Source organism: Vigna angularis, chromosome 4 (genome assembly GCF_016808095.1).
Source record: "Vigna angularis cultivar LongXiaoDou No.4 chromosome 4, ASM1680809v1, whole genome shotgun sequence".
In the NCBI taxonomy this organism is placed as follows: domain Eukaryota; kingdom Viridiplantae; phylum Streptophyta; class Magnoliopsida; order Fabales; family Fabaceae; genus Vigna; species Vigna angularis.
This window is the reverse complement of record NC_068973.1, coordinates 41086720-41113064: the sequence shown is the minus strand read 5'-3', so window position 1 is coordinate 41113064 and position 26345 is coordinate 41086720. Positions and strand designations below refer to the sequence as shown.

The 26345-nt window shown below is 28.5% G+C and overlaps 2 protein-coding genes across 2 annotated transcripts; one reads left to right on the top strand and one right to left on the bottom strand.

The window, feature by feature from the left end:
- Positions 1 to 2932: 2932 nt before the first annotated feature.
- On the bottom strand, positions 2933 to 8599 carry LOC108341310 (WD repeat-containing protein DWA2). The gene is made up of 13 exons (XM_017579010.2): positions 8420 to 8599; positions 8258 to 8341; positions 8034 to 8166; positions 7755 to 7866; positions 6868 to 6967; positions 5939 to 6066; positions 5484 to 5553; positions 5098 to 5186; positions 4750 to 4795; positions 4278 to 4348; positions 4118 to 4191; positions 3849 to 3907; positions 2933 to 3446 (listed from the first exon to the last, which is right to left on the bottom strand). The coding sequence occupies exons 1-13, from the start codon at positions 8462 to 8464 to the stop codon at positions 3405 to 3407; spliced, it is 1053 nt and encodes a 350-aa protein (XP_017434499.1). The 5' UTR covers positions 8465 to 8599; the 3' UTR covers positions 2933 to 3404.
- Positions 8600 to 18506: 9907 nt separating this feature from the next.
- On the top strand, positions 18507 to 21605 carry LOC108341309 (uncharacterized). The gene is made up of 2 exons (XM_017579009.2): positions 18507 to 19256; positions 20675 to 21605. Exons 1-2 carry the CDS (start codon positions 18768 to 18770, stop codon positions 21446 to 21448), a joined length of 1263 nt encoding a protein of 420 aa, XP_017434498.1. The 5' UTR covers positions 18507 to 18767; the 3' UTR covers positions 21449 to 21605.
- Positions 21606 to 26345: the final 4740 nt, after the last annotated feature.

Here is a 26345-nt window from a genome sequence, read left to right as displayed (position 1 = left end):
ACTTAATTATATCTAACATGAAGATATTTAAAAATAAATTATGTTTTAGAATTTGTCATTCGAGTTTTTTTTGAACTTCAATTATAAGATAAAAGAAATTATAAAGGATTGAATATATTAGTATAGAACTTTAACGTAAAATTGTAATACATTTATGTCCAAAATTTTAATATATTTTTGTCAAAAGCTTTAAAAATGAATTTTTAACTTAATTATGTTAAATTTTTTTCACTTACTAAACACATTTTATATTAACATTTGAATTATCTACACATTTTAACGCGTTGAATTGAAAAATATATTTCATATGACAAAAAGTTTAATGAATTTAAGTTAAAAAATATTATATTTATTCATTTTTAAAATTTGAAAAGTTTCATAAACTAATATCAATTTTATGTTAAATTCTAAAACTAAAAAAGAGAATTAAGACAATTATAAAACAATTAAAATTAAGTAAAATAAATGAAAACAATTATTTGACATGATTAAGAATAGTTATTATAAAACATTTATTGTATTTTATTAAATGTTGAATTTGTCTTGAGGGTACTCTTATTTGAAACCTCACATACATTGATTATTCAATAAATTTGACACTCTCTTTTTTTCATAATTAGAAAAAGGTAATTTTTTAATTATTATATTATCTTGAAAAATAAGTTATCGAGTGGTTGTATGATGATAAAACATTTTTTCAAATTATCAATAAAGTATTAATTTGTTATTTAATATTTATTTTATAATATAAAAATATTATTTTGAACGGCTATGGAAGATTGAAGTAGAAAAATTCGTTCTATTCTTCTCAATACCTACATTAATGATATATCTCCATGTAATAGTTATAATAAGTTATCTCCAAGTTATGCAAGACGGAAAATTGAAAAAAAAATGGTAAAGTTTATATTAACAAAGCAAACAAAAATACATATTGTATATGTAAGGACTTAGAAAAACTGTACAAGTTATTTTGTTTTACATTCACCATTGATGCTTCTTTTGTTATAACTTTTATGCAATTTAGATCAAGAAATTTCTTTAATGACAAATCTAACATGAATGAGATGTTAATTAATTTAATAAATGTCACTTTTAACTTAAAGTATTGAAAGAATGTATTTGTGGATTTTAAACAATATCATCATCACTTAATTAATCAAGAAATTAAATGATAAATACTCAATTAAAAAATAAAAATTCTAAAAAAACTAATTAAAAATATTAAAGATTGTAAACAATTGAAAACTTAATTAAATATACAAGTATTTATGTTATTTTATATTTTACTCATATTAAACAATGGACTCTCTGTTTTTTTTAGTAAATTTTTATTTTATTTTAATGTCTCATTCCTTTCTTCTAGTTTTCTTTCTAAACCAAATATTTGGAAACTTTTTTTTAAAGTGGGAGTGAAGAAATCCACCAACACACCAATTATATTACACAAATGTCTGAACAATTTTAATGATTAAATATTGGCTTTGATGCTTTAAACAATTGATGAATATTCATATTAGTGATATGTTATCAAATTTGTCATTGACTAATATTGGAGGTCTCTTTTATGATCCATGGATTTTTCGTTAAAAAAAATATAAAATTAATAATAGTGGTCATAAAAATAATATTAAAACTATTACTAAATAAGTGTTATTAAAGTATTGAGTGGTGTGTCATCCTATGAGAGATTTGCAAACACTCGAGAATCCACAAATAGGATGATGGGCAGAATGGATAACGTGGAAATAGGGACACACCACACGGCAGAAAAGTAAATGAAGTATTGATCCTCGTTGGAAAGCAAAAGTCTTCTCACCTTATCCACACCTCAGCCCCAAGTCTTGAGTCTAGTCACTGAAAATTACTTGCCCCTTCACTTCCACCCTTTAGTTAAACATTGTCTTGGCACGTGTCTTTCCATCTCCACAAGACACATCAAACTATATGTTTTGACAGAAATGGTGGATAAGAAGCTGACTCAATTCAAGTATACGCTGACGTGGTACCAAACACATGACATAAAACTCTTGGTCAGTAACCTCTTAACGTGGCACACATAAATCATTTAAGAAGTGAAATCATTCGGATTGCACTTTGACGAGGAGACCAAACAATGTTATTTATGGTTTATTACATTCAGAATGAGAACAAAAAGAGTGTCGCCTCAAGTGGATAACAATGCAAGGCAATGCAACTCAACCTTCCTGTTATATTCTTGTTTCTCAAGGACCGCAATTTAGTCACCCCTTATATGATTAGGATGTCCCTGAAATGACGTTAATTAATGGATATGATTCAATACTCTGTTGAAATAAATGTTTTCAGCAAACAGAAATCCAATAATTTATCAAACTCAGTTGCTAGATTTCCTTTAGCTCATACAATGCCTTTGCCAAGACTAAGAAGAGTAAAATCCACATGCTGAAATCTTAGATTCACCACCACATAGAAAACAAATGATTTCCCACTAGACTATTTCCACGGTTGAGTTTCACACATAAATAGGTGTCAATAACTATTCAGCAGCTCTGTATTGATCATACTAATTACACTGAGATTGATTAAAATACACCTACTTCACACATAAATAGGTGTCAATAACTATTCGGCAGCTCTGTGTTGATTTAATTACACTGAGATTGATTAAAATACACCTACAACATCACGTCTTTCATAAATCAGTGTTTCAGCCTAACCATTATTGGTCAGCTAATTATAAATAGAACAGAATAGCCTTAGATGTAAGTACAACAATAAATAAAAATGTTTATAATATTATCATTCAATCACTATTACTTATAAATAATTTTATTAGTTTCTACAACATCTAACTTTAAAATCATAATAAAATTTATTTATTATTGATTGGCAGTATAAAAAAAATTAATAGTAACATTTCATGATAATTAACTGGGATGGGACAGCAAAATTGAAACTTCTTTCATCTAGCACTTCTCTGTTTCTCAAGTACAGGCCGTTTATAAAACAAGGGAAGGGGTTATTACCTTTCCTCAAAGAAAGAATTGTTCGAACTTGTACAAACTTATAATTCCATAGATTACACAAGGACTCCACGAATTACATGACATGGATGTGTAATAAAAGAATTAGCTAGAAACACAGTCCAGCCTAAAACATTTCAATGTCCAAATATAAAAAAATTAAACAAAAAGAAATGTTGATTAGAATCTATCAATGCTTTCTTGCCAGAAAGATGAAATGCGCATGTAACGTTAACCTCTTCAGCCTCGTCACCGAGAGCATGATCATCGGGCATTTTAGTCATCTGCTTATATTTAAAGACATTTGATTCAACTGTTTATCTAAAGACCCGAGAAACGGGGCATCACTAACATACACAAGATAACAAATGATGGCATCATGGTAACTGGTGCTGAACTTCATCTTTTGGGTATGAAAGGCTTAACTGATTCTACAACAACCTGTTTTGGAAACGAAATATCAAATTAATGGGACAACTTTTTGATAAATGTATACTAGTCAATCAAATTGTTGTTAATGCTCTAAGAAAGTCACTTGTTTATTTTGTCTCTGTCATTATACCCAACCCAAGACCTAATCATAGATCAAATAACAAAACATGATATTACACCGTTGTTTATAAATATTAGTTTTTAACTAAGTAGTATGATGGACCATATGCATCCTATTAGTGGCCCTACTAGCAGAAAAATTCATTACCAATCAAGTATGTAACAGTAAGAAATAAGAAACAATGAAATTCAACACCCAAAGTAGAATTTTATGTTTTCTGCATTTTTTTTTTTCATTTAGAGAATCTATCATCTTTTGAAAATAGCCTATAGATTTACTTGTAGTCTTACCCTGCCATCATAGGATAATGATGCAAAGATCCATGGTTCACGGGAACTCCATGTGAGCCCTGTAACATGAATAAAAAAAAATTGTAAAGGAAAGTCTGTCTGCATGTGTTTGGAATGGTATTTTGTGTGTATGTAAAAGCTAAATGTCAAAATTCACAAAAGAAACAGAAACTACAATTATATATGTTGATCGAATGTGGATCAAATTTGACATGACGTAATTCCAGACAACTACAAAGATCATGGACTAAAAATCTTGAATCTCTTACCATAAATGCTATCTTCATAATCACTGTATGAATTAAGCAATGGATCAACCCATCGAGCAGATGAGTCTACTAGTCTGCTAAAACATAAGCACAGATGAATGAAAAACCAAGTAGCCATAAAATAAAATGCAATATAGTAATATCACAAGATAACAATGACCTTTCAGTTGTTAGCTCGTCATGATTCGTTGAGGCAAGCCACAAGTTGACAGTTGAATCCGTACCACTACTCTGTAACAACCACAATCCATGACAAATAACTAAATGTCCCCTCATGATAATTTAGTATGCAGACCACCTTTCACCAATGAATGACACCAGCAAGAGATTTAAAAGTCAATAAAAAATGCATTTTTGTATGTGTTTCAACATGTGAGTGTGGGAAAAAGCTTCTCAAATCCAAGTTCACTTCTAAAGTAAGAAATTAAACGAGTATCCACCCTCAAATTTTAGTTGGTTAAGCTCACCATCCACTTTAAAATAAATCAAGGATTGATACATCCTTCACTTTAGAAACAAACTCACTTTAGAAACAAACTCACTTCAGAGGAACAGCATTCCTGTGTGTGTGTGTGTGTGTGTGTGTGTGTGTGTGTGAGTTAGTGAGAGAGAGAGAGAGAGAGAGAGAGAACCAAGATCATTCCATCATACTCTGGATTACACTTGACAGTCCACGTCCTGGCAACACAAGTAACACAGGGCCAATCAGATGTTTGAAAAAATAATATCAAATAATATATTTTAATTTTAGATGCAAGTTTTCAATGAAAAAAAGTTGTTTTTTCTGTTTTAAAAGAACGATTGTAACAATACATGGCAACCACTGAAAGTAAAGCAGTTGTTTCCCTTTCTGCTTTTTTTCTCTCTTTTTTTTCATAATTTCACCACGGGGATGACAAAAAATTGGAACCTTGTAGGGTTCTTGGACTGGGAATATAGCTAAAATATAAACCAGCTATGCGACTATACATGACAAGTACCAATGAGTATGTCCTGGAAGCTCTTGGATGGGAACTTTGGGTTTTCTTAGATCCCAAATATGTATCCCAGACTCATGTTCTGCAGTAACCTGTCCAAAACATAGAATTCAATTTTGCTAACAAGATCAAAAGGTGGTGCATTCCTACACTATTTCATAAGGCAGTTGCTTTTGTAAACTCAACGTGTAATAGGCGTGAAAAAAAGCATGTATGCAAGTCAAAGTATACTTGGAAAACAAAACGTAAAAATAATTATCCGGGATGAGTTTATTTGTATTTGTAATAGAATGTCAACAACAAACACTGACATGTGAATGAACATATTATAATGAGTGAAGGTATAAACATTTATCATTATAGTGAGGAACACAAAGTTCAACTCTTACAAGTATGTGCTGCTTCTGAGGATGGTAATCAACACTGCATACATGAGAACATTCCACTGAAATAGTCTTCCTGTGATTAAAAATTAATCACATCAGTATACATGAAACTCCTAGGAGGGGTACCGATTCAGACAAAAAGCAAATCGGTTTCAGGGTAAAGTATATTCCTCTCCTAGCACCCCAAATAATGAACTTCAAATGAAACAAGCATTTTACTTAACCAAAAGGAAAAGTCAGGTGCAAATATATATTAACTTCCAAAACTAAACAATATTACATGATTTTCTGGATACCGAAAATCATATTACTGCATAATTCCAGGTTCAAACAAAACTAAACCACTAAAAAAATTCAACTACAAAATCACATTTCGACTCAATGGGATGGAATATTATCATGTCATAGCTAAAAATTAAACCATATAAACTGAATTATGTTATATGAACATTACATACTTCATTGTTCTGACATCCCAAAATTGGAGATATGATTCACAAGTTGCAGCAACAGAACTCACATCATGAGGATCCCATGCCCCTCCAGATAATTTGTGCAGCATACCAGCTGAATCTTGTGATTGTACCTGATGTTATGTTTGAATGTATTGGAAGGCCGTGGAGGAACTAGTTCAAAATCACCAAAAAAGAAATCTAGGCATTTTTACAAATAGTAGTGATCATAATCACGCATGACTATGGTTATTTAACTCTGAACTAGATCTTCAGTGCTAAATTTATGAACCACAGACATACAATATCAATTTAACACCAATTTCCTAGAAATCTTTTGGGTGTTTGACTTGTAATGAGAATTGAAGTAAATTTAAATGTCAGTTTTTCCATTTCAATTAATCAACTGTCATAAGGGAACAAAATTAAATCCATTATGGGCAATATGATCCACTTTTGAAACACTTTCTAACAAATTTAGGCTTCACAGATTGGTTTCAGGAAGTCCATTGACCTATATCCTCACTCATCTTCAACCAATCATTTTCTATAATGCCTCTCGTTCAAATAACATTATAAGATTCCGTAACAGAAATGAACTGATTAATCGTTGATGCATAACAAATGAAGGAATATAAATAGTTAAACATTTTTCAAATTACTTTCAAAGTTCAGATGCCCAGAAAAAAGAGAGCTACAAGAGAAACTATCCACTTAATTTTTACACGAGCAATTGTTTAATTTGCCCCAATCATCGTGAATTCTTCCTCCAACCGTTTAGAGCTCATTTATCTGTTCAATAAAACAAATTATGGTACCTTGAACAGTGAAAGCATGTTATTTTCCACCAATATGTGTTACCTGTATGTATAAATGATTTTTCTTTTTAAATGTGCTTGTGTCACAAAAAATATAGAATAACATGAACTTCATACCTGTGCAGTTTTCTTTGAAACATCTAAATTCCACAGGTACATATTTTCCTCATTGATGCTGATTAGTTTATCATGCCGTCCAGATGGCCACCAAAGAATACTGTTTGGTGTGAATATTTAGTAAGGAATACAAATCAATGTATCAAATTCAAAGGTTTCAATAAACATATAGTAAACAGAAAGGTTATTAAAGGTTACAAATAGGCTTGACTACAATTTTTATCCCAATATCGAGGCTCCAATTTTTTGCAGTAATCAAATTCCCCAAATTTCCTAATTGAAAGTTCAGGTTCCTTGTCAATCTAGGGCCGAATTACTTATAGAGAAGTTGGTGACATGGCCAACAATTTACATACATTACATGACGTTTTACAGAGTAAAGCAACTTAATGAACCCACTGGCAGTATTAACCTATTTAAATATATCATTTCATTACACTTAAATGTATCATTGTATATTTTATTTGTATTGGGGATTTAATTAAGTCAAACTTAACAGTGAGATCATTAATAAGTCAACAGAATAAAATGTGTTGTCACATGTAAATTATCAGTCACTAACTTCTATTATTAATTAAACAACATGATAATACTAGGATCTGATTTCTATAATTAAGCAAATGGAGAAATTGATTGCTTCGAAAAACAAAGAGGAACCAAATTACAATTAAGCCTAAATAATATTAGCAAATTTTGTAGTATATAGCTTAAAGTAAAGCCAGTACTGTAAACTAAAGAAACCCCGCCTTACTTAATATCGGCATCTAACCACTTTCCCACACAAACAGTTTCACCGCACAAAGCACATGATAGAACCCAAACTATCAAATTGCGAAAGATTAGGCTGAAACATCATTCCAGAGTCTAGAGTTAACAGGCAAACTCACCATTTAATCTTCCCAGAATCAGTGTCAAGGGAAGTAATTCTCTCAAGCTGAGGGGAATTTAATTCGCCATATAACTCAGGTATCTGCCATATCGCTGCCCCGTACGTTTCACCTATAAGAACACAGGCAATCATAAATTTTCGAAACCAAGAATATTAAATTGATGCACAAGAAGCAAAAAGCTACTGTAGAGGTAGCAAAACATTTACAACGCGCAAAATAAAATCCCAAATAGGACAAACATACAGAAATAGAAAGTTAAAAGACGAGGTTGATTACCGTTAGAGTAGACGGTCGAAAAGATCCGTTGATCAAACGGACAAGAGACGAGGTCCCAGATCTCGTTGGGGTGAGAAAACAATCCCTCGCAGAAGAGTTCGGTTCCACTGGACGAGAGCCGAATCAGATGTACCTACGAATGAACCATTCTATAATTGTTCACACGAATCAAACGCTAACGAGGGAAATTGAAGCGCCAGAAACAAGAAGATGTGAAGATGTACCTCGTTTTCTTCTTTGAGGCTGAGAGTTCCTGCAAGGAAACTAGTGTGATCTGTGTCTGCTTTCACATCCGATATGCATCTAGCCTATCATTATAAACAGAGTATGAGAAATGGAACAATTAGATCGATAGGGATAACTTGTGAGGGTTTTGTGGGTTGAACCTGATATTTGAGACCGTAACCAATGCCTGAAGATGCAGCTTGCATTGCGGTTTTTCGGACTCAGAATCTTCCTACTACTCCACTGTGCCACACCTCAACGTGGAGTTGCGCGAACACTGTCCAGGGAGACCAGAGTTAAACCCGGAGAATGGTAACACCATAACAGGCAGTTGCTTCTTGCTGCTTTTCTTCTACTTTTTTTTTTCTGAAACCGTATTTTGGGCCGCTACTTAGGCCTTTGTACATATGACGGCTATGATGGGCTTTTACGCCATGCCCATTTCTTGAGAGTTGCTACCTCCACTGTCTAAATGTCTCCTACACCTCTTTATTATTATTTTTTATTTCAAAAAATATTTTACGTTAATTTAACTTTTACCATTTAACTTTATTTATCTTTTTTAAACCTTAAATCTCCCTATAACAGACACAAAACCCATCTCTCTTTCTCTTCGTTTCTTCTTCCTTCCACATTTTTTGTGATTAAAGTTTGCTTCTTGCGGTGCTTGATTCGTGATTTTATTCGATTCGTGATATTGTCGAGTTTGGAGCTTTGTTTAATTTATTAATTTATTGTTTGTAAATTTAGTTTATAAATTAATTCAATTTAATTATACTTACGTATAATTTATATTTTTAAATTATATTTTTTTAATTAATTCAAATTATTGTTTTCAAATTGTTTTTAAATTAATTATTTTTAATTATACTTATGTAAATAGTTATAATTGATAATTTTTAAATTATAGTTTATAAATTATAGTTTTTATAATTTATAGTTTTTCAATTAATTCAATTTATTGCTTTCAAATTGTTTTTAAATTAATTTTTTTAAATAGTTATAATTGATAATTTTTAAATTATAGTTTTTATATAATTAACATCCATTTTTATATAATTATAGTTTTTATAATTTATAAATTATAGTTTTTATATAAAATGAATATCAACGTCCATTTTTATATAATTATAGTTTTTATAGTTTATACATTATAGTTTTTATATAAAACGGATATCAACATCCGTTCTCCCTTCAACAATGGATGTTGATATCCGTTGACGGATTTTCACATCCGTTGAATGGTTACCATATTTTTTTCGCATCTAAAACTAACTTCCTATGCTGCTGATACCACCACCATCAAGACCGAGCTCTGTCATCACTGGATTAGTTTCTTGCACCACCATTGACCTTTGCAACCTCCCACCAAGCATACCACACTTACAGAGACACACTCATAACACTACCACACTTATAGCATAATGAGACAGTTAGAGAGGAAAAAGAAAACAAAAGATGATTTTTGTAGTGCATTCATATATGAGAGACCATTGATATTTCATTAATGTAGTGGATGGATGAAAATTAACCTCAGTTATTAAATATTACTGAAGGACAAAAAAGAATAAAGGAAAATGCAAGGAGGAGTTCGTGGTTATATAGGGAGTAACTCTCTCATTTCTTCCTTATAATTATATGACAGCTATGATAGACTTTTGGGCCACTACTCATAATTTTTATTTTACTAAGAAATTAAAATCTAGAATATAAATATTTTATATTATATAATTCAAAATAAAAATATATTTTAGATTGTCTATTTTATAATAAAAAATATTATAATTTAAATTATATGTTTTAAAATATAAAATAAAAATATATATTTTAATTTTTCAAAAATATAAATTTATATTTTAGATTGTAAAATTTTAAATATAAAAACTTATGAATTTAAAAGAAAAAAATTCATGAAATACAAGAAGAAGCTGCCTTAAAATATTAACAAGGATAAATTTGAATTAGTGTTCCGTAGAAAATAAAGTTAACAAAAAATATTTATCTACTATGAAATTAGTTCGTAGAAAAAATTATAAAAAAAAATCAGAAACTAATTTACCTTTAAGTTAATCTTAGTATACAAAAAAAAATATTTTTGTACTTTTGTAAATGTTTAGGAGGAACAGCCCATATTTTACTAACATATATTTCTCAGAAACTATAATATCAATCATGAATTATTTATATATATATTATTTTTAATATATATATATATATATACATATATATATATATATATATATTGAAAAAAAGTATTATTTAAGCAAATGTTATTTAAAATTAAAATGATTATCTTTTTATTTTTATCTTTTAAATTATCACTAATTTAAATTTAATTATTTTATTTTTAAAACCATTATTTATTTAAAATCATTAAATTAATTATCTATAAAAAAACACATATGCTATATTTCCACTAATTTTAAAAAATGAAATTATTTCCTGAAAACACGTTTACTTCTCTAACATTATAAAATATATTAAAAGTTTAACATATTCAGAAAGTAGTTTCGCGAGAGAAAAAAGTTACTTAAAAAAAATAGAAAAGATAGAACTCTCCCTTTTAAATTTATTCTTTAAGCAAATGTTATTTTAAATTAAAATAATTATATCTTTTTTATCTTTTAAATTATCACTGATTTAAATTTAATTATTTTATTTTCAAAATCATTATTTATTTAAATTCATTTACTCTTTTAATTAAATTAATTATCTAAAAAAAAACACATATGCTATATTTCCACTAACTTTAAATAACGAAGTTATGTTCTGAAAACACGTTTATTTCTCTAACATTATAAAATATATTGAAAGTTTAACATATTCAGAAAGTAGTTTAGCGAGAAAAAAAAATTACTTAAAAAAAATAGAAAAGATAGAACTCTCCCTTTTAAAGATGATAAATGAGTACCATTAAGTTGTATTTGTTCATATTTTATTTTCGGATTTGTTTTTCAAATCCATATCTCTCTCATTTAGTTTCAAAGGAGGGAAGTAAATACACTCACCCTTACATTTAACTATCATTTACTATTTTACGAAAAACTAATTCTGTATTTAACAAATACAGATTTTAAAAAGTTTAATGGAAAAATAATTATTTAAAAATTTTAAAATTACAATCATATAATAATATTTTTGTAAACATTAATTTTATTTTAAATAATGTTTTTCATTGCCTTTATCAAACAAATGTTATTAATCATTTATAATAGGAAAGATTAAGATGGCTAAGGGCTTGAACACTGTTCAAAAACATTATTTACATGTGTAAAACTAGTAAGTCCGAATGTGTTTACAGTACTCTTCTTTACCATGAACTATTAAAACACACATAATGAAAATTGATTAATTATAATGTATGGCATGCCTACAAAAGAAAATGAATGTTTAATTATACTTTATAATATACTTACAGAAAGAATTGCACATATAACTTTGGATTTCGGTTTGTTTGAAATTAGAGAAGTTTTGTTATGTAAACAATTATTTATCACGTGTTACTTAAATTTTCTAAAATATAAAAGAGATAATATAAAATATTGAGGAGAAAAAAAGAAAACATATAATGAGATACACGACTTGTAATAGAAACTCACAATAAAATAAAAATAATAATTAGAATATTCAGTGAGTATAAGATAGAGGTGCTCGTCGTTTTTTTTTATTTACGAAATTAAATGTTACACATGAATGTTTTTTTATTAGGAGTAAAAATATGTAAAATCAGTCGCTGAAAAAAGGACGATCGAACTTACATTGTTAGGCTGATGTAGTTAAAATCACATCTTATACATTTGTTAGCAAAGTTAGGCTAAATTTTCAAAGGACCATTTTGTTAGAAAGGTCAAACTTTGACTATTCTGTAAGTTTTTTAGGTTTGAAAGATAACTTATTTGAATAACATAACACCACCAGACATATTAATATAAGTTAATATTAAAATATAAATCTAAAGAAATGTTTTCAAGACTTTATAAGTTGTTCTAATAGAAGGTTTAAATACGTGGCATGTCTCCTTCAAAATAAACGATTTAAATTAATCATTAATTTTGTTATCATTAACCATCAAAATTACTTTGAATTCAACCATTTCAGAGAATTCAAATATAACAACTTTACAGTATATTAAAATACAATTTTTTTTCTTGTTTTTAAATGACCCTATCATAAAAAAGTTTTTTAAATAATCTTTCGAGTCAAACTTTTTAAAAGTCATATATTAGGCAAATGAAAGTTATTTTATAAAATTAATTTCATCGTACTTATATTCTATTCCTAATTACAAGTTAGGTAACATATACTGAGACCCTGTGCTAAGCATTTAATAAATATACAAATTTAGACATAATTATTAAGATATGATGGAATTAATAATAGCAATGCGATAATTTAAAAATAATACACATAGACATGATGAAAATATTTTACTTCGATGATTATATGTTAATATTATTAATTTAATATTAAATTAACATGTTTACTACAAAAAATTGAATGACAACGTTGATTTTTCTTTTTTTTATATCAAACAAGTCAAATTTAAAAAGCAGCAAAATTTATTGAAAGAAAAAAAAAGTTATTAATAAAAAATAAATAGAGTTGTTACTTGGTAGGTGTTAAATTCTAGACTGTTTGGTTGGGAAACAAACAAACAACCATGTAGGTTGTTTTACCTTAAGCTTTACTCTTATTGCTCAATTTATTCATTTGAACATGTTTGTTCTAATTTTATATTGGAATCACTACATGTGACAATTGATTTATGATTCTGTTATAGGTTTCTAGTTCCTTATCGAAAAGGTTTGATGAACACATTTTGAGTTTTTTACCCCTATTTAACATATATTAAATTTTTTTTTATTCTTCTAAGTGATTTAATTTAAATTATTATATATTTTAAAGTAAAAATATTATTTTATAGGTGTGGAATAGAGGGTTGAATAAGATTTTGAGTGTTTGTTTATTGTCACCTTTCTCTTATAGTGCCTCACTTTGACTTTTTGTAACAAAATTTATGAGTAGAAGTAGTACATGATATTTTATTTATTTATTTTTTCCTTTATTCAAAATTAAAATTTTACATTAAATATATTTTTAAAATTTGTCTATTAAAAATTATTTTTATTTGTCAATATCCATTTTAAAAAATCACTTGGATCTAAAACTATGATCAGATAAAAAATAACGATACATAATTTTTTTTCTATCAACAAGCAACGTCAGATTACGAAATCATGAAATTAATGATTAAATATGTTTTTAATGTTTTAAATTGAAGATAGTAATATCTTGTCCTCAAATTTTAAAAGTATAATTTTTGTTTTTTTCAATTTTATAAAATATTAATTTTAAGTCTTGAGACTAGATAAAATCAGTGAAATTATATGAAAAAATAGTAATTTAACAAACATGTATCTCGTTCATTCAAATAAGCCACATAATTTTTTAAGAGTTTGTTGAAAGATTTAATAACTTGTAGTATTTTAATTATGGATACTATTTCTTTTAGTCATCTAATAAAAAAACATATTTTATCATTCAATTATTCCAAATGTTTATTTTTTATTCTTCAAATTAAATGGTATTTATATATTCATTATTTGAATTCTCAGCAGTTTATTAAATCACCTTACAACATGAATTGATTTTATTAAAATGACAACGGGAACAAATGTACACGAGTTTAGTAAACACACTTATTATTTTTAAAAGTGTTAATGGTGTGAGTTGGTTCAATTCTTTTGTTAAAATAAACATCCATATAAATATATACAAAATATATTCAGTTTGAAAGAAAAAAAAAAACTTTAGCCCGAACCAATTTTGTATGATTTGGTTTTCTTGTAGTTTTCAATTTTTAATTCTATTTTTTTATTTTATTAAAGTTTTACCCTTTTTTTACATCCTTCAATCAAAATACAATAATAAAAAAAATCAGTGAAAAACCGATTAATACGTTGAATAATAAATGAATAAAATCATAATATTTAATATTTAATATGATTATTAAAAAATTAAATTATATACTTTTTGTAATCTGTTCCAAAATAATAGAAGTAAAACTTTAAAATCAATTCGACAAATTTGTATTGATTAAAGCATGAATTTCAAGAAGCCAAAATGGGAAAATTTAGCTTGTATTTGAGCTGAAGAGTGAATTTGAAAAAGTATAAATGAGTGGATTTGAGGAGAACAAGAATTTGAAAATAAAGTTGTTTGGATTGAGAAATTTAATATTAAATTTTATAAAAATTAATAAATAATGTGATAAATTTAGTAAATTAAAAAATATTTTAATTAATAAAATATAATTTTTTTGTGATTTTCATTGTTATTGTTTAAATTTACTTTTTATTATTATTTATTTTTTTAATAATATTATTATTTATTTTACTATATTATTATTATTATTATTATTTGATTTATTATATTCGATTTGCTTTTAATCCATTAGGTTGATTTATTTAATAATTATGAAATTATATTTTAATATAAAAGTTAAAAGAAAAACATATTTTCCAGTCAGACATATGAGAGAGAGGAAAGTTAAATGAATAATTTTGTTTTGTTTTTTATAATTTATTGTTTTTGAGTTTTTTATTTTTAATATTTTGTATTTATGCGATTACAAATTTCTCATTTGAAAAAACAAACACACGAAAATGTAAAAGTGAAATTATTTAGGATAAATCCATATGCACAGTTATTGATTTGGGATAGTTAGATTTTGTAAAATAGAGTCTATTTCTATATGTGCTAGATGAGTAGTGTAAATTTCTGATTTTAGATGATTCTTACATTTTGTTCATTCGATCTTTTGGGTTTTTTTATATATCTAAAATGGTTTGGATGATATTTTTAAAAAAGTATTTTTACGTTAAAATTAGTACGTGACTGATTAAAAAGATATTAAATGTGATTATATATGAACAAATATATTTTAAACTTTTATTATAATAATTGTTATAGATTTTTACTTTTTTTTATTGGTCTAATCATAATTAAATTATACTATAAACAACATTAATAAAATACTTTGTAATTATTATTAATTAAGTGTTAATCTAACTTTCATTTTTTAATCAATGATCCTATTACTCAATTTGATTGATTAGTCAAAAAGTGATCGATCACTCTAAAATTGATCCACTCATGAGTATATATATATATATATATATATAAAAGTAAAATAATCCATTATATCGTAAATGTGTAACCTTCTAACATCACTAAAACGTTACTCTTTTTTGGATAATGATACTTTCACAACATTTTTTTGATAATATTTTAACATCATTTACGTGTCATTCTGTAATTAGTCTATATTGATGTTTATTAATTATGGAGTAATTTTGAACTAATCATATAATAACACGTAAATGATGTTAAAATGTTATAAAAAAATGTTATTATACGTAACAGGTTGGTTTGTGTGTGATGATAAAGCAAAATGAGGTACACTGGTTTGGTGGTGATTTGGCGAGGAACATGGCCACTTCATGTTGTAACAGGGAAGTAGGCATGGCTAACTAACCATTGCATGCATAATTGCTCATTATGAACACTCGAGTGTTAACAAAACATTTTCGGTTGTTAAGTTATCGTTTTATTGTTGAGAATGAATTTCATCCGCTCAAAATAATAATCATTTAAATAGGTACTTAGTTTTAAAATTTAGATAAAAAAAATTAAATTAGTTTTTTTTAATTTTAATATATTTTTTATTTTTAAATTTTTAAAAATAAATTTATATAATTAATTATTTTAATTTAACTGTTTCAACTTTTTTTAAGGGTTAAATAATGTTTCAAAATTTTATTTAAATTAAAATTTGTCGATGTAAACATTTCAAATATTAGTTTAAATATCATTTAACACTAAAAAAATTATACTATACAATTTTAATGACTAAATTTATTTGTTTTTAAAACTTAAGAATCAAATTGTATAATTTTTTTAATATATTTAATAAATTTTAATTTTATATCAAAATTTAAATACTAAATTACATGTAATCATAGTAATTACTATCTCACCAATATGACTAAGTCAGAATTCAAGATAGATTACGAAGTAATCTAACTATGAGGCAAATATTTTATTTAAATGACCACTGAATATTAATCAATGTATCAGAAATTCCAAACGCCATTGTTATATATTCATATCGATAATATTTAGATCTAAAAGTTAATTTTCTTTGTTTACAGCTGCATCGAATTGGCTTGAATTTAACTTAATTATAGTATTTAATTTGTAATATAAATTTTTTATCAATTCCAAATTTAAATTTTCAATTAAAATTGTTCATTTAAAAATAAAAGAATTCAAAAGTTAAAAAGTAAATTTTGAATAAAATTTAAACACATAAAAGTGTATTTTTAACCAGAAAATAAAATAAAACAAATAAAAAATAACACATGAATATGTGTATGCTTATTATCTGGCATGCTCAATTACTTTGATGGATAGATATTATGAAATATTTATGATTTACTAAACTAGTTTAAGACCTTTTAGTTAGTATCTTAAAGTTGTGAACTAGTTTTTGTTGTCATTCTTAACTTTTTCAACTTCAAGTACAATCTTAATATTTTTACTTATAGTATCTAAACGCAGTCACGATGGTCATGCCTAACTCAACTCCTAATTCAACAAAGTTAAATAGACAAGTTTACGATATTTAATTAAGTACTAATTATATAAATTATTATTTTATTATAACATTTTATTTATATTTATTATTACTTTAATATAATATTTTATCATTAAAAATAGATATCAAGTGAGTATAAAAGATTATTTTTCGAATCACATATCCAAACTTACTCACCTTATATTGTGTAAAAAATTAAAGTAAAAATAGCATTTTATAAATAGAAAATACTTGGTGTAGTATTTAGTATAAGAAAAAGATAAATATTTAATGTGATTAAAAGAAAAAAAACTTATAAAACAGTTGACTATTGAAAGAATTTAAAATTAACGTTATAAATCCAGAGGTAAGAAAATATACACAGATAGATACCCACCCAGGACAATCGAAATCTATCCAAATGAACGGTAGAGATTTTGGTTTAAAATTTATATATAAAGTAAATATGGATTTTTAATCAAACGCAGTCTCCACAATTCCTGATATTGTAACGGTTAAAAATATCAAACACAATTGTATATATCCTCCTAATCTAATATTTTCCTCGCATCAATTTGAAAAGAAAATGAATGAATTTAATTATTTTAGTAATAGGTAGAAATCGAATATATGAGGTAAATTAATTATAAAAAAGTCTTAAGAGTATATAAAAAAGTATGTAGTAAAAAAAATAAGAGTTTAATTTACCTTTAACAAGTCTTAAGTCTTGTGGTTCGATGTTAATTGAGAAGGATGAGATGTAAATATTATCAAATAAAATTGAAGACATTTGAAATAACAAATAAAATACATACCTCAATAAATGATTTAAAATATATTTATCTTGTATGTACATAGAAAACTTTTATTACAATTAAATTCAAATAAATACATAATCTGAAAAGAATTCGGAAAGGTGATATATTAAATCATAATTCAAGCAATAAAGAAAAATAAAATCATTAAATTAAAATAATAATCAATAAAAAAATCCAATAAAATAATAATTAGTCATAAACAAGACTCGCATATCCAGATGGATACAACATCTGGGTGCACTATATATCAGCAAGAACAAATAAATATTATTAACAAATATTTTTTTGAATCTTCAAATTAAGATGGTCCTGATTCTTAATTAGTCCCCTTGCACCAAATTATGTTATCTGCTCTTCACATTTAATTAATTAATTCTCCCTTCATGGCTATTTTACAATGAAAACTAACTAAAAAAGTAAAATAATGTTACTTAAAAGATAAAATGCATAATTAATTATTTTATTGGATATTAAGTTGACAAATTTAACCGTCCGTATCCAAGTTTTAACGGGGTCTATAGATTTCTACAAACAATGAAACCTTATTTAGGAAGATAGGGATATGATATAGTTGAGTTTGGCAATAATATCTTCCAAAATCTTACCTGATTTACATCTACAATTTCACCATTTTGACCCGACTCAACCATCTTTCTTGAAAAAATATACAACAGAAAGAAAATGTTAGTTAATTCAGGAAATGGAAGAATAATCGAATTCATTATTTTGACTCAAACACGGCGTTACAATTAGGTGTAGTGTGTTAATGGAAAATTTGTGTGCAATTTTCAAAATTCTCATTCTTCATGCTAATTCAACACTTCTTTCTAATCATACTAAAACCCGCCACCTTCTTATGCAACCCAACACCATTTCTCACCAAACCATGCTCCTTCCATTTCATAACGCATCGCTTCATATGAATCCTATTGCTCTCTGCGTTTGTTGCGTTGCACGTCGCGTGATCAACCACCCTCTTCTGAGACGGTGAAGCTGCTGAAAACAGAGGCATCAGAAGAACAAAAAGCAGGGAATTCGAGGGACGAAAAAGAGATGTTAAAGAGCCCCAGAAAGTTTGTTGCCGTTACTAAATGGGTCTGTGAGATTAATTGGCGTTTAACCGGGTTGATCATCCCTTTCGTTTTATTCATTATCTTCTTCTCTCTCCATTATTCCACCACTTCAAACGGTTTTAACGCTTTCTATCCCGTTGAGTTTTTTCTCCGGCTCCCTTGTTCCGGCGAGAGCGACCATGTTTTGAATAAGGAGGAGTTGTTGCGGTCGAAAATTGCGGTGTGTTTGGTTGGTGGCGCTAGGAGGTTCGAACTCACCGGACCCTCCATAATTGAAAATATCCTCAAAGAGTATCCCAATTCGGATCTTTTTCTTCACAGTCCGTTGGATTCGGACACGTTCAAGTTCTCGCTATTGAAGTCTGCGCCAAATGTTGCCGGCGTTCGAATCTTCCACCCTCAGCCGTTGCCGGAGAACGAGTCTTATGTTCGAGTCCTCACCGCGCACAACTCGCCCAACGGCATCCAGGTAATTTTTGCGTCTGTTTTTTCTTTCTTGCTTTATTGCATCTTTTTTCCTTTTTTCTGGATTCCTGAAAATACCACTTCGAATCAATTGTTAAACATATATTCCATATATTTTGCTTGTTTCAGTTTTTAGTTTTCTTTTGAAATAACAAATAATCAAAATATGGATGGATCGTCTTAAGAACAGTTATCAGAAATTAATAAACGAAATATTTACAGTAAATTAATTTTATCACCTATTTTTTAAAAATGAGGATTTTACGAATATTGTTTGGTGGAAGAATTTGAGCGAGTTGCTCGGTCACCCTTGTTGCACCTTTGCAGACGTTGTCATATCAGTATCGAATTCTTTTCCTTTTCTCCTCCTCCTACCCAATACCATTTTGGATGCTATCGTAAAAGAAAAGAAAAGTAAAATTCATATAAAATCTTGACTTTTACATTTCATCTTCCAAAACAATTCCATGAAATCCAGATGAAGTTTGGTGAATGGAAAAACTGTCATTTATGGGTGGGGCACAATATTTTAACCGTTTTTAGTAGGGATAGGTTATTATTGCAGGCACGTAATCACGTTAGGTTTGTGGATTTATGTATACTTAAAAAGGGTTGTTACGATATTTTTGTTATATATTTTTATATTTGTGTCAAAATGTTAATTTTAGGTGTTCTTAGTTTTAAGTTTTTTCATATGCACACTATTATAGTATATTATAATTGTATTGTTATTAGTCATATAAAATGTGTCCGTTCTAAATGTAAAATAATTATATGTATATCAAGTTATATTTACTTATTATTAGATTAAGTTAATATATAACATTTAGAATAGCATCCACCTCAGTTTCATAGGAAGGTTTTTCTTTTGGAAAATGTTCTATAACACAAAACTAGGACGATAAAACAACAGCATTTAAATTTCTAAATTTCTTAAGATAAAGTATACACAAAAAAGATTAAAAAAAAATGTTCCTTATGTCACATGCAATATTCATTTTGAAATAGAAATAGAATCAAATAAAGAAAGCCTCAGCCTTCCCTTTTTATGCACTAGCTACCAGTCAACCACTTTCTACTTGGCTGCAATTCTTGCTCGCGACCAACCATCTTTGTTTATTCCTAAATTGTTTAATTTTTGCTAAGTATGTTGTAGATTAAAATTTGTTGACATTAATATTGAATTACTTACTTGGGATTTGGATGAAAAGGTGGAAACTTTGGAGAGTTGGTGGGAAGTATTTTTCAGTTTGATGAAAAGGGTAATGAGAGGGGAAGTTCCTCTCTGGCCCTACACGTCTAAATGATCCATGAACTTTTAGAAAAGCTAAACCAACCAAAGTTGCTTAGAGTTGAAGTGTGACGCTAACGTAGAAACCAAACGCTAATTATGAGTGAATTTAATTAGTTTACGTTTTGCAGGGGCTTCTTCAGTACTTTAACCTCGTGGAGGGCTGCTTAACAATGATAAGATCACACCAACAGAAGAACAACTTCACGTACGACTGGGTAGTTCGAACACGTGTAGACGGGTACTGGAACGCACCGTTGGGCCCACAAAACTTTGTTCCCGGGAAGTACCTGGTCCCACCGGGCTCCTCGTACGGCGGACTTAACGACCGTTTAGGAATCGGCGACCTCACTACCTCCACGGTCGCACTGTCGCGTCTCTCGTTAATTCCGCAACTCGATTCCGCGGGCTTCAACAACCTCAACTCGGAGGCAGCCTTCAAGGCCCAACTCACCACACAGAATGTGACCCACGTCGCCAAACGACTCCCCTTCTGCGTCGTTTCTGACCGCCGCTACGATTTCCCCCCGGGACAGTTCGGCGTGCCGGTGGCGGCGTTGTCGAGCCCCGGGCCGCTCAGCGGCGCAAAGTGCAGGCCGTGCACGGCGGTGTGCCAGGGTCTGTGCGTGGAGACCGTGATGGAGTCGGTGGAGAAGGGGTGGAGTTGGACGGAGTGGGAGAACGGCGTGCTTGAGCTATGCGACGCTCGCGAAGGATGGGAAAGTGGTTGGGAGAAGATTTTCGATGGGGTCGCCGGGAAGAAACTTGCGCGTGCTAAGAAGCGAATCCAGTTTATGAAAATGGGAGAATGCGTTGAGGATTTTCAGAAGCTGAGAAAACGCAGTACGCATTGGAGTGCGCCTCCGGAGGATGAGATTTGTACATTTGGTTTGACTCCACACTGAACTTTTCACCTTTTCTTTGTCCCAGGGTAGAAATAGGAAAAATATCTTAAATTGAAAATACAGGACATATAAAAAATTGTTTTATGTTTATAAATCAGTTTTCTAAAATTTAAGTTTTTCTCCATCATCGAAACAATATTAGAAAATCCCATGAGATAAAAATACAGCATTTTTTATATTTAAAATAAAATAAATATAGCGCATTTATAAATTAATTGTAAATAACTATTACAAATATCTTTTATTATGGATAAAAATAATAACGTCTCCATAATATAATTGATATTTTGTAATAACTTTTTAATTTTTAATCATTATTTTAAAATTTATATTAAAAGTATTTTTTTATTGGTTAAGTGTAAAAAATTTATTACTAAGATCCATATTCATTAAATCTCTTATATTGTTTATCTTCGTCTCTAAAATATGTAGATTATAAAAGTATTTCGAAACTCTAGTGACTAAATTGAGAGTTAATCTTGAGTTATATTTAAAAATATGATCTTAGTTTAGACCATAATTAAGAATTATTTTGGTAGATATTTTGTAAGACCGAGACACTAATCTTTCTGATACTTGAATATTTAGTAAATTGTTATTACTATTGAATTGGTTTGATGAGTTTTTGCTCACAATTGAATATTTAGTAAATTGTTATCACTAATATACTGACTTTTAGCATTTGTCTTGTATTTATAGGTTATTATAAGCCTAATAAAATATAAACAGACTTACCTTAAAATCCGGTCGGTTGTTCATAAACAACTTTATGAATATCTTTAATCAGATATCTTTGATTATTTTATCCTCTGAATTATTAACTCAATAACTTAAATGTTGGCACAATTGTGGCCTAGCATCTTTTAACCTGGTTGGCTAGCGATGTAGTCCAACATCATTTAACCTTTTTGACCTGGTTGACAAACATTGTGTCCCAACATCATTTAACCTGGTTGACGAGCGCTGTCCTAATTTGACCTTGTTGGCAAGCGCTGTCCATGTTTGACCTTGTTGACGAGCACTATTATTGACGAGCGCTCTTATAGTAGATAGATCGATCGGTCTTGGATACTAACCGTTCGGCTTAGATATCATACTATACAAGAATTAATCAGAATTTATTTCCACTAACAAAATACTAACAATTTTAGTTTAGATATCAGTCGTTTAATTGATTTGTTCATACGGCTGTAATTAAAAAAAAATTGAATTGAATTACTTTTAACTAATTCAGTTCTTAAATTTATCTTTCTTAAAACCCAGATCAAATTGTTTCAAAAGTTGTACAATTATAAAAAAAAGAAGTTAAATTAATGGAAACCAGCACAGTAAATGTAATAAAATTAGATTTGATTTAATCCTAACTTATCGATCATGTAGTCCTAAATAAGAGATAACAAAAAATGAACGATCTTTTGTCGGAAACTCTTCGTCATTCAAATGCGTGAAGGGTGTGGAATCGGTGGATGAAGTTAAGCTTACCTTAGATAAACTTAAGCTTATTTTTCCCGTTTATGACCCAAAATATTGATTATTCACTCCATACAACTATTTTTCGTGCTGGGTTAGCTTTCCTGGAATTCTAGCTTCTTTAAGCTAAAAATCAATTTAAAAGTTTACGAGCGGATGTGAAAAAAAGGTTAGTTGATATAAGCCAAGGTTAGTTTGAAATGAAAAATAAAATGTCATTAAAAAAATAAAATTCAATAATTAAAGAATGATCAAAAGAACATAAAAGACAAAACAGTGAACGTTTGTTAGCATCAAAATCATGACCCGTTTGAATTAGCTTTGTGTCATGCACGTACACAGTGCAACTAAAAGCAGTTGTGCTTTGTCACCCTCTATTCCACCACCTTTCAATAGTTTTTTCTTTGTCGAACATACTTACAGACACATGCACACAAATTAAGGCACTACGGGTCCACTTCTTACACCATTGCGTGCATGCACCACTTCTTAATTTTCCCGGTACATAAAATATTTTTTACAGTTACATATTATATCGGTTTTAATGTAACAAATATAAAAGATTATGCAGTGAGAATTTTATAAATAATATTGTATAGTATGATTAAAGATATTTATTAGAGAATTTTATAAATAATATTGTATAGTATGATTAAAGATATTTATTGGATAAAATATATACGATCAAGATACTTTTACGATATTTATGCTTAAGATATTATGAAACACTTACAAAATGACAGAGCCAAAGAAAAAAGAAAACAACGGAGCGGTTCAAACTGAAAGAAAGAGAGCGGTTCACAAAATATTTACCGAAACAAATATGAACCAGAAAGCATAGAAAGTGAAGTGTTAACAATGTAATAAAGAAGTGAAAGACATCGTGTACTAATATAATATCTTAAATTCATCTTTTTGTTCTTGACGCTTCTATTCATGTCCATTTGCAAACTATATCGCTTTCAGACTTTCTCGTCATCTCTTTTCTTTCTTCACTTCACTTTGGCACTTTGGAAAGTTTGGCACAAAACGATGGGGCCATTCGTTTGCTTTTTAAACAATGAAACGAAGGTGGCTTTGCCTTTTCTTCCTTTTGGCCCCTCGTTCCCATCTCCCTCTCTTTCTCTAACCGCCTTTACCTTCATTCATTTCACATCCTCACTCTGCAAATTACCACTCTGCCATCTTTAAGTTTAAAACAAGGTAGTAAGTACTGACTCTCTTCCATTTTTTGTTATTTCTTATTTAGGAATAGATAGTGATAAATTAGAGTTAAATCAAATCTGATTTTATTACTTTTACTCTGTTGGTTTGCATTAATTTAACTTACTTTTAACTTTATAATCATACAACTTTTGAAACAATATATTATTTGATCTGGGTTTTAAGAAAGATAAATTTAAGAACTGAATTAATTAAAAATAATTCAATTCAAGTTTTTTTTTTTTTAAGTTACAGCTATAGGAACAAATCAATTAAACGACTAATATCTAAACTAAAATTAATAGTATATTTTGTTAGTGGAAATAAATACTTATTAATTTTCAATTATGGTCTAAACTAAAATTATATTTTTTTAAAAAAATAGCTCAAGATTAACTCTAAATTTAATTACTCGGCAATACTGTCGACATACCTTTAAAATCTACATATTTTAGAGACGAACATAAACATTATAAGAGATTTAATGAACCAACACCCTTATTATTACATATTTCCACATATATATATATATATATATATATATATATATATATATATTTATATATATATATACATATGGTTACTGGATATAAGATTGGCCGGTGATATCTAAATCTCTGTCCCCAGATGAAGGGGGAGGATTGAGATTGGGCTTGATAGCGTCCTTATCAACGGGGCCATCAGCACTCTGACTGTCACTAGCCGGTGGCTTTGTAGGTTTCTCCGGTTGGCCTTTCTCGGTACCGTACATTCCGCCACCATAGGCACCGTGCGTCACAGGATCCATTTTTGAGATTTGGGGTCCCTCCCCCAATTTTTTCTCTTCCTTCTCTCTCTCCATTGATCACGCTTTCACTGAGTCTTCTCTTCATCTCTTCTCTTTATATTTAGAATCACAGATTTTTAGATCTTCATTTCGCCTTCTGTGTTTGACAAGTGTCTTTTTATTATATCTACGTGGCAGCACCTGTCCATGCCACGTATCCCATCTTCTCTTTCAATACCTTCAGCCCATCCATATCCATTCTTCCACTATTGTTATCTCTGTTCTCGATTATTTTATAATATAGTTTCTTGTATAATAAGTTAAAATTTAATTGTAACAATATTTTATAATTGCAGAAAATTTGAATGAAGTTTATATAAAAAAAATAGACGCAACAAAAGTCTCGGAAATTATTTAACAAATTCAAATAATAAAATGTAGACAGTTAAAATCGTAAAGTTATTTGTTATTTATTAATTTAATAAAAAGTTATTTGTGTCTATTAAAATTATAAGAGATACTAAAAATTTCCTTCTTTCACCCATCTAAAGAACGCTGTTTTTCAACATTTTATAAAGGTGTTGTTCTTATCTTGTTTTCTTTTACAGATTTTTTTGGGTCATATCTTTTATTCTTCCTTTTATTTCCCAGGCCCATAATTTCTTTTTTTTGGGCTTTGATGTCGTGCATCTGTTCACTTTCTTCCTGCACCCCAATAAATTTTAAATTCCCCTTACTCTTATGAATTTATATTGAAAAAAAAAAGAATCAATCAGTTGACCTTCTTCTTCGTTCTACGCCTGGCTGCACCGAAATCCTCTCCATCTTCCTTCTACACCTGATTGCACTCAAATGTCTCCACTTTAACTACTTTCTTCAACATCGTTTATTATTTATATTAAAAAAATAGTTAAAATGGAGAAATTAGGATGCAACTATATATATATAAATATATATATATATATATATTACAAATAATTTATTCAGTGATGATTTTCCCCTGCCAAATTAGGGTAAATGATTCAACCTTATGTTTTAACTATCAAGTACAAAATACCATTGTTATATAGTAGTTGTTTTCTATATATAATAAATTAAAATAACCTTTTATTTTATTTTCTGAAAAGAAAATATACGAGAGAGAATTCACAATAAAATTATGTAAATATTTTCTTCCCATTTGTTAAAATTTAATGTCTTCACATTTATTTTGATCTGAAAACCATTTTATTTTCTAAAAAAAGGAGAGATTATTTTCATGTGCAAAAAAAAGCTGGGTATAGCCGTTTGACTTTAGAAAAGATTTGAGCGATATTTTTGGAGGATTCTTGGTTTCCACATTATCTTCTTAGAAATGATAAACGCCGCGTATAATTAAGCAAGGGGTGCATAATCTTCTAGGGTTGGAGTTGGAAGATGAGAAGATGTGTGTAATTACAACTAACACGCTTTCAATTA

Coding starts and splice junctions, on each gene's coding strand:
- LOC108341309 (XM_017579009.2), top strand. CDS start 18,768: ATGTTAAAGAGCCCCAGAAAGTTTGTTGCCGTTACTAAATGGGTCTGT. Junction 19,257..20,674: donor ACTCGCCCAACGGCATCCAG/GTAATTTTTGCG, acceptor TACGTTTTGCAG/GGGCTTCTTCAGTACTTTAA.
- LOC108341310 (XM_017579010.2), bottom strand. CDS start 8,464: ATGCAAGCTGCATCTTCAGGCATTGGTTACGGTCTCAAATATCAG. Junction 7,867..8,033: donor TTCGACCGTCTACTCTAACG/GTAATCAACCTC, acceptor GTGTTCTTATAG/GTGAAACGTACGGGGCAGCG. Junction 4,192..4,277: donor GACGAGCTAACAACTGAAAG/GTCATTGTTATC, acceptor ATGTTTTAGCAG/ACTAGTAGACTCATCTGCTC.